Here is a 12,945-nt window from a genome sequence, read left to right as displayed (position 1 = left end):
TTATTTATTAAAAAATTAATTAGCTTCTAAATTAAATTACTTTCAGTCCAGCATTTATACTCAACACAACAGCTATGTAGTGTAAACAATGAGAGACAAGCTGGTTTCAGCAGAGAAGCTCCTAAAGCTTTCCTGCCAGTCAAAACAACAACTTTATTGGTTTAGAGGAAATATTACGTTTACCAGTGGATAAGCATGTAATATGTGCTGAATTTTGGAAAACTGTTACCACAGGATATGTGAAATTTACCATCTGTCATTTTATTTTTAAAGTAAGGAATGATTGTATAAAATAAGACACCAAGCAAAGAAAAGTCCAGTTTATTCTGACCAGAAACATTAAAGCACAAGGCAGAGAAATACACAATGACCCGTGGTTGCAGTTCAGAGAAAAGGTTATCACTACAGATGTTATATTCTCTATGTGTGGAAGAAAAACAATATACCACCAGTAGTTTCTGTGTGCAATTATTTTCTTTAATTTAAATGAAGTCCTGAGCCAAAACCTTTAATTTTATGAGATCATGGGTTCTCTGTTATTATTTTATTAGACAGATTTGGTCCATATTCAGTAAACACACCATAGCAGTTTTCAAAGGTTGCAGCCATAAAGTTTGTAAANCTGAATTTGCCTTTCTGGGAACAATATGTGAAATGATTTCAATCAACTCAGCAATATTTTTCTGTATTGGATCAGTATTGATCGAAACTAAACCTCAGACGTCTGTAGTGGGTTTGGAAGTGAAAAAAAAAAAAAAAGTGGATCCCTGGTGTTCGACGGTTCAATATTTCCATAAATCTCCAGTAAGATTAAATTCACAAAAAAGCCTTACATCTTCATGCGTCAGAAACCCAAACAAAAACCAGCCAGCCAGACAGAAGTTGCTTTCTGGGTACAGTATGTGGATGAGCTCCACTGGGCGGTTAATCTGAGAAGCCATGAATCACACGGCTTGGTGAGACCAAACCCCTAGCCCACCCTCAGACATAGGTGATTTTTAAAAAACGCACTCTTATCAACACAGACAGCCTCATGCGATGCTTTGTTGCAGTAAAAAAAAAAAAAAAAATCACACGCATCATTCTTTCAGAGGAAACAGAGCTGAGCAGCAGAAGGAAGGGGGGGAGAGGCTGGATTCGCAGCAGAAGCAGCAACAGTTGGCTGCCTGTCGACTGAGACGAAAAGAGTTATCGGCGGCGCAGAGACACTACGTTCATGTTCGAATCAGACGATTGGAGATAAAGAGAGAGAAAAAATAAAAGGTTGGAGATAAAATCAGACTGGAGGGATGCCTGGCAACTGGTGGCAGAAAAAGAGATGCAGTAAGAAATGAAACACTCACTGGAGTCGTCTGAGTCGTATCCCTCCACGTCCGGCTCCTCGTCCCTCCTGACGGCCTGCAGGGAGGCGGAGGCTCCAGCACACGCCCGCTCAGGGCTGTCCTCATTGGGGCGATCACTTTCTGAGGTGGCGGCGGCGGCCGCAGGCGTAGAGAGGGCAGAGCGCAGGGGCCCGGCGTGGCCCGCTGGCTGGGGCGCCGTGGGGGGGAGCCCCCGCGGGTAACGGGGGAAGTAGTCGGAGATCTGCTTGATGGGCTGGATGGGACCAGGGCACACGTCAATGGCCATGTGTTCTTGGATGCTGATGGTGGGTTTCTCGCCTTTGCGTTGTGTCATGCATGCGGTCCAGCCCGGAGCTTACTCCCAAAACAACGCAAAAAGAAAAAAAAAAAATGCACTGAGAATAACAAATTTCAAAAAAAAAAAAAAAAAAAAAAAAAAGGTAAAAAAAAGGTAAAAAAACGAGGAGCTGCTGGGAGCGCTCCTGCCGCCTGTTGCTTCTCTGAACGCTGGACAGGTCCAGGTGATGTCGCTCTACATGGAGGCTCCCGGAGTGTGTCCTCACACCCAGACCATGCCGTCCGCCAGCCTCTCATACACACACACGCTACTATCTACCCCCTGCTCTCTGCTCGTCCTATACCCCCACACTGCCCGTGTCTGCGCCGCCTATCTGGGAGAGACAGAGCTGAGAGAGACGGGCGAGTGAGAGCGTAAGGGATTAGAGAGGAGAGAGGGAGGGATCAGCTGATGTCACTGCCTAGCAACCGAGTGGTAAACAGGAACCGTCGGCCGCGGCGCTTAATTATGATATTAACCCCATCCGTCTGTCAGTGGGAGGGGACATCCAGAGACATGCCACACTCAAACACAGAGGAATGTGTGTGTGTGTGTGTGTGATAACCTAGAAAATGATCCGTAAATTGATGTTTAGCGACTCAATTTCAGTTTGTTTGCTGCTTTTCAGTCAGTAAACCATGATGTTGTATTAGGGTCATTGTAGACAAGTTGACGTATATGCAGAGATGTATATAAAAAGAAGTATGTTTCCGCCAAAAATTGAGAAATTTTGAGATTAATCTCCAAAATTTTCTCAAAATTTTTTTTTTAATTTCTGAGTTTGAAAAGTTAAAAATTTGCAAGAAAGTATCTTGGAAATAGGGGTGTCCAAAGTGGTACCTTTAGTACCCACCCGCCAACTGCAATTCAAGACTGGTATAAATTTGGTCTGACAACACAGACGGTTTCACAATTGAGCAAAGTCCAGGAGACTTTGCTCAATTGGGCACTGAAATTACAAGATTTGCTATATTTTCAGCTGCTGCAGTTTTCTTTCACTGTGTCAAACCGACCAGACCTTTTGAAAAACCTGTTCCCCTCATCACCTGAGGAGGCGCTGGACCAAGAACCACTGAAGGAAAACAACACAAAAATCTCAGAAGTAGACTCTGAATCCAACATCCTTCCCCACACAAAGCAAACAAAAATGGAGTGGTGTCCGATTTTAGCGGTTATAGGATTTCTTTTTTTTTGACCATGAGCCATTTCTCCTGTTAGCGCTAAACACACACATTTATTTTGTCTGTTTACCCAGAATGCCCTGCTCTGTAGTCTGCGTCCTGCTCTTAAAAGCGGTCTCCAGTCCTCTTGGTGTTCACATATGCATTGAAAGTGCACCAGAGTTCACGTCAACTGAATAGAGACCGAGGTTTGTAGACGGACCAGAGTTTGCTCTTTTTAAGAGTTTAATTATCAAGGCAAACAAACTGGAGTTGGATTAAAACAAACTAAACAGGGCTGGTGTGAACGCACTCTGAATGACCAACTAAAATCTTCTTAAAATTGAAAACACTAGGTATAAAACTTTTTATAAAAGTTTTTGTCTTTTATTAGACTTTTTCCCCCCATTTTAATTAAATTTTTAGACCACGAACAACCAATAAATTTTACTCTAACACAAACTTTGGTGCAGTTGTTAAAAAAACTTAAAAAATAAAAGTGTTTTCCAAAAATAAGAGACCTATTGTTCTTACAGACAACAGATTAAGAACAATGAACAAAACAGAAAACATTCAAAGCAAAAAACTGGAAAACTTGTACTTTTGTTTTAAATCAGGAAACATAATAAACTCCATTGACTCCATTAATACAAACATTTGATTACTCCGTTTTATTAGGATACTGCCCGTAAAGTTCATTGCTGAGCAGGTAAAAATAAAGTCAGAATAAAATTATTTTTGCATTTTCACTCTGGTTTTAAAATTTTTGTGGCATCAGAGTATTTTAAATTTGGGGATTTTGTAAACAGCTTGGGTATCTCAGCCTTTTGAAATGGTGAAATCGTAATACTGTCACCAAACTAAGTAAAAAAGAATATTAAGATAAAAGTTTATGTCCAATCTGCCATCTACAAACATTTAGGGTTTTTAAAAAGCTTTTGTGTAATAAAAGATAAATCATATAAAGTGGTTCCTGTTTTAACTGTAACTCCTTGTCAGGGGGAAATTTAAACAAACTATAAACAAGTGGCAGAGCTGTCGACAAGTGGCAAAAATTCTGTTTAAAGCCTCAATTTCTCCCACTTCATCCAATCCTTTCATCTCTTTTCTGTCACTAAACGTTTAACTCAAAGATTTAATCTTCTTTGCCCTAATAAATACATAAACACATTTGTTCGGTCTTTCATTCAAGAACCACAGAGTCATTTCCACTTCCCAGTGCTCCAATTATATACCCTGATGTTATCACACATTTCATAATTGCTTACCATCTGCTCCAAACGTGGACGTGGCTGTCAGTGTGCATGCGCCCGGCTGCAGCAGACTCGCTCACGCTGAAGCTGCACTTGTCCATGCCGCTGTAAAATTACACCTTTTTTCTCACCGGACATAGGTGATCACACGTCAACACCTGCGCAGAACACAGTGATTAGCTCGGTTGTACCTCCTGTCTGTGTATTTAGATCACATCTGACAAACACGACTTTATACTAATAATGCCAGCAACGGTCTGTGGTCTTCAGGTGGTTGGTGTTACATGAAGAAAAAAAGAAATGACACTGCAATCATTCCCTCCAGGTTTAGCAGAAACTCTCCATTTGCCCATTCACAAACAGACCAAACACAGTTAGAAGAGAACAGATAAAACAGCGCCATCTTGTGTTTGCAGTTGGCAACAAATATAGATTTCACCAATTTACTGTCAACTTCAACGATGTACCTTTGATTAAAAAAAAATTTCCACCAAAAAAAAAAAAAAAAAAGAAATGTACAAGATATAAGAAAGAAATGACCATTGTAGACAAGATAAAAAAGGAGAAATAAATTTGCCAAAACACTGACATTTTCTGGGGAAAACAAGATTTCTAAGTTCGAAAAGTCAAAAATTTGGTAGAAAAAACTGAGATTAATCTCAGAAAAATTCTAGAAAAACCAAGGAAATTTTGATTGAAAAGTAAAAATTCAACTTAGAAATCTTCTAGAAAAAATATAAAATTTCTGAGATTAATCTCAGAGTTTGAGTTTTTCAGGAATGTTTTCACATCACTTCACTTTTTCCACATTTTGTTTAGCTACAGTCATTTTACAAATTGCATTACATTAATCTCTTTCCTCAAACCTCTATACACTAATACTGGGACGAGTATGTGGGATAACTTTAAGAGATTTCAGCAGATTTATTCAGATTCAAGTGAGCACTGTTTAAACACGACAACCTACCGGTGTATTGTTGGTTGTTCCGTCCATCTCAGTACGATCACAGCGCCCTCTCCTCTGACGGCTACATTCTGCAAGAAAAGACACAGAAATACAAAGATTGAGTGATCTTAACATATCAATGAGAGGCCACTTGAATGTAATTTAAGACAAAAAAAACTCCAACACAAAGGGTGTTTTGTATCAAAAGTTGGATAGGCACTTTTTCCTATCCAATTATTGATATATTTATCCAAAAGATAAAATGTATTTATTTTTTTAAATGAAAAAAAAAGAAAAAAAAAGTCAACAGATTTGTCGAGCAGACAGGGCAAATCTTTATTAATTTCTTCATTTTAGCTGCGAATGCATCCTTTGCAACAAATAATCAAGCGGTCCCTTCACTAAAGGAAGGATATGATGTTGCATTTTAGGCAACAAATGTTTATTTTCTTATTTTAAAAATGTACAAAATAATTTATTTTTATTTTATATATATTTACTCTAACATTGCATAAAATCAGCTTAAGTGGTTAAATGTAAAAATCTGCAAATATTTCAACTTTTCTATACGACTAATCATCAGAATAATCAGTAGATTAATCAATGACTAAAGTAGTTAGTTGCAACGCTATTGTAATCTAAGCTGCTTTCAATAAAAGTGATATCTTTATTCCATCTATAAAATTATCTACCATGGTTACAGTATCAAAGTTTGCAAATATGAGTTTATTACAATACCAACTGATGAGATCAGAGATTATTTAACAAAAGTTCATCTGTTTTACAAACTGAACCAGATCTTCATAAAATGAGCATTAAAAATAATGACCAGATTTAAATAAATGGTTATTTTTTTCCAGACGCTTCAATCTGATATGAAATGTGAGCAGAAGAGATGATTTGCTCACTGAATTGGACCGTGTGTTGCTGAAAATGCAAACAGCACGGTGACATTGTTTTTCAGGAGGAAATGATGCGCAATAGCAATTTCATTCTGGATGCTGATGGCTCAGAGTTGAAGTGTATAAATGAACAAGCAGCAGCAGACACTGACGTCAGAGAAACAAAAGGCCACTAGGTTAAATTACTTCTTTTTTTATTTATTAAAAAATTAATTAGCTTCTAAATTAAATTACTTTCAGTCCAGCATTTATACTCAACACAACAGCTATGTAGTGTAAACAATGAGAGACAAGCTGGTTTCAGCAGAGAAGCTCCTAAAGCTTTCCTGCCAGTCAAAACAACAACTTTATTGGTTTAGAGGAAATATTACGTTTACCAGTGGATAAGCATGTAATATGTGCTGAATTTTGGAAAACTGTTACCACAGGATACCACCAAGCAAAGAAAAGCCCACTGGAGGCATGTATCCAGTTTATTCTGACCAGAAACATTAAAGCACAAGGCAGAGAAATACACAATGACCCGTGGTTGCAGTTCAGAGAAAAGGTTATCACTACAGATGTTATATTCTCCATGTGTGGAAGAAAAACAATATACCACCAGTAGTTTCTGTGTGCAATTATTTTCTTTAATTTAAATGAAGTCCTGAGCCAAAACCTTTAACTTTATGAGATCATGGCTTCTCTGTTATTATTTTATTAGACAGATTTGGTCCATATTCAGTAAACACACCATAGCAGTTTTCAAAGGTTGCAGCCATAAAGTTTGTAAAGAAAAAAAAAAGAAAAAAAAAAGAAACTGAAAAAGAAGCTTTAAACTAAAATAAAGTTCAAAACTAGTTTTCAGATTCTTGTTATTTTTGTTTTAAGTTCCAGCATTTTGTTCAGTTCCAATTTTTTCAGCTTAGAATACTTTTCAGCTTCAAATAATTAATTTTTAGTTGAAAAATTAGTTTTTTGTCTCGCATATGTTTTTTCTTAAATTTCAACATTTTTCAGTTTCTATTTTTATTTTTTATTTTAAAGAAATATTTTCAGCTTCATTTTTTCAGTTTAGATTTTTTTTTTGTTTTCAGCTTGAAGTCAATAATTTTCAATTTCAAATAATTTTTTAATTTCAAATTATTCTCTAACATTTCAATGTTATTCTTCAGTGTCAGCTTTTTTTAGTTTTTACATTGTGTTTACAAAAAAAATCAGCAGTTTTTCCAGATTTAAGTATTTTTTTTGTTTTTCAGTTTAAAAATTAGTTTTCAGCTTCAAATACATTTTAGGTTTCAAAATAATTTTTTGTTTCAAATAACTTCTGTTGAATTTAAGTTTTAATTCTTTTTTTTTTCAGATTCAAAAACATTTTTTAACAAACTTTATGGCTCCAATTTAGCTCCATAGTCTACATGCAAATAAGGTTAAACTGAACAGCGTCACCTTTGCTAGCCAAGTTAGAACTGAGAAGAGTTCCTCCCCTTTCATATTTTTAGTAAGGTCTTTTACAAAAAGTTAATATAAGTTAATATGTTATTTAGTTGCCAACTCCTGATTAGTTGCTTGCATTTTTACTTTTAGTAAAAATGCAGGCAACTAAAGCATTGGGTGCTAATAACCCAATGGTGACAGCTATCAGAAAAAGCATGTCACTTCTGGAAAAATTTTCAATAATTTTTGTTCACAACAGCGTCTGAAATTCAGCTCTTAATTTTGTCTGATTTCCATTAAGGTAAATTAAATCTTCTAAAATCTTCAGCTTTGAGCATGAGACTTTTTTCTTCTTCAAGAATCAAAACACCAAGCACTGATGTCATAAACAGATCAATGACATTATTAATTTTTAATGTAATTAAAGCTGAATCAATTTTCAAAACATCTAGCTCTAAAAGGACAAACACTGATGGATTTTGCGACCTACATGTGTAAATAGAAAATAGTCTCCATGCTTAGATTAAATGAAAATCCCCAAACTCACATGATATAAAAACAGACAAAAAAAATTACTTGAGTTCTGCTTTTTATTGTGGTGATTACATCTTAGCTCTATTCTTGTAACATACTGCTGCCCTCTGGTGTTCAAAAGAGAAACATGCATCTCACTCATAAAACTAAACATGTCTAAATATGTTTAGACAATAATTATCCTTTTTAAAAGTAATTATCCTGCCTTTGTGAAAACATTTTTCACAAAGGTAGTGGGCTTAAAGTAAGGTAACCAACCGTTAGCTTTTTTCTTTAATTAGTCCACAGTTATTTATTTTCATTCAATATTTTGTTCCAACTGGCGACATTGAAATAAGAAAAAAAGATAATTTGCTAGAGATATAAAGTTTTAAACATTTAGTTTTGAACAATTATGTCCTTGCGTGAGATATTTGAACATGTTTGTCTTAAAAATGTGGTCGAAAATATACATAAAGTCTAATGTATCATCTAAATATTTAGTTTGGGCCCATTTCACACCCAGTCATGATTTATAATATTATTAGGTAAAAATGTTCCACTTTCAGATTATTCAGAATTTAAAAGACAAATGTTGAGCTAACATTAGCTAAAAAGAAACCAAATCTCTCTTTAGACTAGCTAGTGTTAGCTTAAGCTGGTAAAATTGAACAAGGTTAGCCTTCACTTTCTTGCAATTAGCAGAACTCTTCTTAAGCGGAACGCGAAAACTGCATTTATTAAAACTTTTACTCACTTTAAAAACAAGGAGCCATTGTTCTAAGTCAGGAGTGTCCAAAGTCGGTCCTCGAGGGTCGGCATCCTGCATGTTTTAGTTCTCTCCCTGGTTTTACTCACCTGGATCAAATGATGGCTCATTAGAGACCTAAGGAGAACATAACATGCTGAAATGATTGTTACTACCACCAGGAAGAGAACTAAATCATGCAGGATGCCGGCCTTCGAGGACCGACTTTGGGCCCCCCTGTTCTAAGGTTTCTGGTAAAATCCCTGCCTCCCTGGTTGTATTGCGCGCACCAGCACACGGGGAACAAATCTTCAAAAGGGAATACGATTTTGCACATGTCACGAAACATGTCAAATTAAGTCGGGACGGGACGTTTAATAAATGTCTGAATTTTGGTGATACAAAAAAAAGATAGCGTAGCCTATTTCTTGAATCTCATGTGAAAATGACAACTGAACTGACAATCATTTAAATATGCCCTTTCAATTAAATTGATGGTGTATATATGCTTTCATGTTGTGGAAGCCAAATCCTGCCTCTATTTTCTGATCATTCAGATAGTAGAGGCAATCATGACTCTTTAGGCAAGAAATGATCAAAGTTTGAACTTGACAAGACAGATAAAAATAAAAAATAAAAGAAAGAATTGCATCACTCCAACATACCTTATTCCAAGATGCCTGGTAGTGAGCGGTTCATTTTATTCAGGTGTGTTGAAGGCATGTGTCTAAAAGTTGCAGGATAGTGGCTCTCAAACTGGAGTTAGACACCGATGTAGGTTGTTGGTTGTGTGAACTAAAATAAAATAATAATAATAATAATAATAATAATAATAATACAATTTTCTATTCAGCTCCCCCCCATGTACAGACCTATGGAAGGGATTGACAGTAAGCCTAGCTTTGTGTTTTTTCTCACTTGGGTATATTTTTGACAGATAATTCAAGGACTTGAAGCCAAACATAACAACAGGTTAGGCAACCACTGCTTTCAGACTCCTGCACGTGTCTTTTCATCTCTCCTCCAGGGTGTGATTTTTGAATTTTAATCACTCCATTACTGCTGACTTTCAATTCACGTGTCCGAGCCACGACGATTTAAAAATAACATTAAAGGGCTGATGACACCCAGTGGGTTTCAGAAACCACTCTTCCATAGATGTAAATAGACGATGACTAACGATGACAGCTTTTTAATGTCTCACTTGATTGTTGATTTCCTCTTAAAGTCCTCCCACTGATGCATGAACATCAGAGTCCTCTGCAAACCATCTGCGGAAATTACCCCCATTTTACCTCGGGAGGAATTAAGCTTACGTGTTTTTTTGTTCAATAAAGTGCATGATGTTGGCCTCACATACCTGTTGACTTCAACACAAGGCAACTGTGACATCTGTGTGTCGACCAATAGCTGCGTTTCCATTAGAAACGTGCGCAAAACTTTGTCAATATTCCGCTAACATCGTTAAATAAGAAACGCAATTAAAATAGAGCGTGAATATGTTCGTTTACGCGATATTTTTTTTTAACACATGCTGCACCATGATCCTCTAACTACTTCTTGTCGTCTTCTTCGTGGTTTGGGCCAGTTCTAACAACCGGTTTTTGATCACGCGAATCGTGTGACGCGAAAAAGTGTTTCCATTGCTGTTTTGCGAAATAATAATTTTAAAAAGTTCACCTTGTCCTAGCGCCAAAACATTTAATCAGAAAACGATTTTTTTTCTTCATAATTGTCCAGTTTCCATTAATCGATTTTAATTTCAAAATGTCAAATTCCGCAGTTAATTATTTTCAGATTAATCTAGAAGGAACATGGAAATGTCTGCGTTTCAAAAGTCCAAAATTTGCTAGGAAAAAAGATCAGAAATGTTGAGATTCATCTCAGAAATTTTCTAAAAAAAAAAAGTTGAAAACTTTTGACTTTTGAAATATTTATTTTTTTCTCATCTGTTCTTGAATTTCTTTATATCGCAGCATGATGGGTCTCTTTTTAAGCCTTTGTAGCCTACTTCATGTTGTCAGACAGGTTCTATGCATGCAAGTAATGCCTTAATTCTAGAAAATTAAAATGGTTAGTCTCAGTTAATTCTTGATTTAACAAAGAGAGGCACTTAATTTTTAATATTTGACATAGTGCTGGGATGACTTGGTTAGCTTTTCATCATTCAACAAATGTAGATTGTATTTAATGACAATATCTTTGCATGATTTTCAAACTGGTTTAATAAACTGAAACATTTATGACCAAAGACAAGAAATCTGGAGGGGAATGTTTAATACTTTTTCACAGGCCTTCAGAAAACTCATAATTCTTAATCAAATGAAAATTATGGAAGTTTGGTTCCAAGAACATTGTCAGCTTTAGTCATTTAATACAATGTTCAAAAATAAAAATCTGTCCATTCTTATCTTTTAATTCCAAAACTCATCCAACTTTCAGAACGCAATATTTCCACCACATTTAACTTATTGGTTTTACTTCATTTATTCCGACAGCTCATTAATTTTCCCACAGAAACCGTGATAACAGCAAAGTAACTGGATTAAAGAACAGTCAGGGAGACAAAGACGTTGAACTTCTGAGACAATTTCTTTATTTAAATTTGAATTCATTTACAGCAGTTCCACTGAAGAGAAATAGGGGTTTGAATGACACCTTAGCCACATGGAAACCTATGGTCCTATCTAGTGTATGTACAGGTTGGAGGATGCAGCTGGACAGTGCAGAAGGCACAGAGTTGGCTTAATACTTGCGTAAAAGCGCTGCTAACGTGTCGGGAGGATAGGGGAGTGTAATGACGGCACTGCATTTAAGGTTATTTTGTAGAGCAACCATCATTTTAAAACGGTACAACGTAAAAGGAGCATGTAAAACTGCATTGAAAACCCAAAAACCTTTAAGTGTACACTTGATTTGTTTCTTAAGTCGGCGTGATTTACAATATGTGAAGCAAAGAAAAGTAAAACTGGACAATGTTAAGGCAATCTGCAGTAAATCAGAGGCAATTCTAGCGAAAAAAATAAAATAAAATCACTCAAACATGGATAAGAAGCAGGCAAATTCAGGTTACACATGATAATAATGACAGTTTGGCAACTATGATCAACCACACACCCAGTTTCCATCCATCACACAGGTCTGTCAAGAATGAGCTACTAGACTTCAAAGCAACAACAGTGGAAGCAAATGAGATGATAAATAGATTGTGATACATCTGAATCAGGAAGACTTTGTCCAGAAAACAAAAAACAGTTTTCAACCATTCACCAACACACAAACCAAAAGAAAAATAGAGCATCTGATACCACACAATTAAATCTTACCACAAAAAGATACATCTTATAACATGTAAAAACCACTCAAACAAAAACTGGATTCAAGTAAAGCCTTTCAAACTGACACAAAATAAAGAGAAAAACAAATTATATCATAGTTTAAACTCACTTGGAATTGTTGCATCTCAGATTTAGATTATGCTGCTTATAAAAAAGTACATTCAACAGGTACATTAAATATGACACAAAATTATAGTACAGAGGTAAGTCAAAGTTACCGGCAACCACGACTGGGAAACAAAACCATACAACATGACAAGCAGGCACACAGTAGATCTTATAACTCTGCTTCTCCTCCATAGAGACTGTTGGGAGGTTAGATTGTGATAACACACTTAAATTAACAGAGTTTGTGTTCTTGTACAATATATATATATATATATATATATATATATATATATATATATATATATATATAAAATGCGATAAATTTGGAAGGAAACCAATGAAACTTTTGCCCAAAACATACATGCTGAGCAAGCCGAGGGAAAAAAAATGAAAACAAGAATTGCTGAGTCGCCGGTTGCCGTGGAGAGCTTACCAAAAAGACATTTAACCCCCAAATAAACACTTACAGCGCCTAAACTATGAGCCATATTGCACATATTCATGAACAGTCACTAGAAGAACCTTCTGGTGGCTACGTGTGAATTTCTATGCCTCTTTTGTGTTTAAAGTTGGAGATATGACGAGTTAAAGAAACCAATTGGAAAACAAACACCATAGAAATATAATGGGAGTAAATGAAGCTTAATGCATGCTCGTCGGTCTTGGGGTATTTACTAAAAAACAGCGAGTCATTGAAGAATGATAGACACATTTTTTGAAAATAAAGAAAAATGCCTACATGTTGATGTGTAAATTGTGGATGTGGTAATAAAACTAAAAACATGAAATCGGTTTAAATTGAAAATTTTCATAAGATGCCAGAATGCGTGTGACTCTAGGCATTGAAATGCCAATAGAGTCCAGTATAGTCCAGGGCAGAG

At 36.0% G+C, this 12,945-nt stretch overlaps 1 protein-coding gene and 1 long non-coding RNA gene across 2 annotated transcripts; both read right to left on the bottom strand.

The window, feature by feature from the left end:
* Window positions 1–1,055: 1,055 nt before the first annotated feature.
* LOC107832901 (double C2-like domain-containing protein beta) lies at window positions 1,056–2,077 on the bottom strand. Its single transcript, XM_016677299.1, has one exon. The coding sequence runs from the start codon at window positions 1,675–1,677 to the stop codon at window positions 1,189–1,191; it is 489 nt and encodes a 162-aa protein (XP_016532785.1). The 5' UTR covers window positions 1,678–2,077; the 3' UTR covers window positions 1,056–1,188.
* Window positions 2,078–3,629: 1,552 nt separating this feature from the next.
* On the bottom strand, window positions 3,630–8,695 carry LOC103146140 (uncharacterized). Its single transcript, XR_001663588.1, has 3 exons — window positions 8,628–8,695; window positions 5,061–5,128; window positions 3,630–4,251 (listed from the first exon to the last, which is right to left on the bottom strand). It is a non-coding gene; the product is annotated as an uncharacterized LOC103146140 (long non-coding RNA).
* Between the last annotated feature and the right edge of the window lie 4,250 nt (window positions 8,696–12,945).

This window comes from Poecilia formosa, unplaced genomic scaffold (genome assembly GCF_000485575.1).
Source record: "Poecilia formosa unplaced genomic scaffold, Poecilia_formosa-5.1.2 Scaffold152, whole genome shotgun sequence".
NCBI classification, from domain to species: Eukaryota; Metazoa; Chordata; class Actinopteri; order Cyprinodontiformes; family Poeciliidae; genus Poecilia; species Poecilia formosa.
The sequence above is the reverse complement of the archived record's forward strand: the minus strand, read 5'-3'. Positions and strand labels throughout refer to the sequence as shown.

Bases quoted from the DNA above. Each gene is read 5' to 3' on its own strand.
- LOC107832901 (XM_016677299.1), bottom strand. From the start codon at position 1,677: ATGACACAACGCAAAGGCGAGAAACCCACCATCAGCATCCAAGAACAC.